This window comes from Monosiga brevicollis, genomic scaffold (assembly GCF_000002865.3).
Source record: "Monosiga brevicollis MX1 MONBRscaffold_13 genomic scaffold, whole genome shotgun sequence".
In the NCBI taxonomy this organism is placed as follows: Eukaryota; class Choanoflagellata; order Craspedida; family Salpingoecidae; genus Monosiga; species Monosiga brevicollis.
This window is the reverse complement of record NW_001865050.1, coordinates 557,523-558,027: the sequence shown is the minus strand read 5'-3', so window position 1 is coordinate 558,027 and position 505 is coordinate 557,523. Positions and strand designations below refer to the sequence as shown.

Genomic DNA, 505 nt, shown 5'->3' with positions numbered 1-505 from the left:
AAGACAGAACAAGACAGAAGGAGGGAAGTGGAACGACCGAGGTCAAGAAGGAAAATGGTACCGATCCAGGGAGATCGCTCCCATTTATAGCAGGTGGAAACACACACACACAGTGGAGACAGAGAATGGACTATCACACTGAAGACAGGTGGAAGCGATATCAGCAATCTGTTGGGACCAACAGATGCCACAACAAGATGATACAGCAAGATGGTACAGCAAGATGTTACACAACAAGGTGGGACAACATCAAGTACCAAAGGACACACTACGTGGTAAAGTATACCGTCTCAGATTGTGCCTCTAATAAAGCACGCCGAGTACCTCATCAACATCCGCCCCAAGGAGCACCTCAATGGCTATTGTGCCTATGAGCTCCTCACCGGCATCAAGCCCCAGCTTTGCTTTCGGCTCTGAGGTTCAAACACCTAATTTATTATTAAGCCCCACGACATCCGCGACTTGCACCCCTTTGGCGCCGACGCTTTTGCCTTTGACCCGCTGC

General features: G+C 49.7%; 1 protein-coding gene across 1 annotated transcript in view; it reads right to left on the bottom strand.

The window, feature by feature from the left end:
- Nucleotides 1–303: 303 nt before the first annotated feature.
- The window catches only part of MONBRDRAFT_26218 (uncharacterized protein), a gene marked incomplete at both ends in the record, with an annotated part of 1,780 nt that continues 1,578 nt past the window's right edge, over nucleotides 304–505 (bottom strand). Inside the window, one exon of the mRNA XM_001746533.1 lies at nucleotides 304–413. Within this exon, the coding sequence (XP_001746585.1) occupies nucleotides 304–413 (110 nt within the window). The remainder of the gene's footprint in view (nucleotides 414–505) is intronic.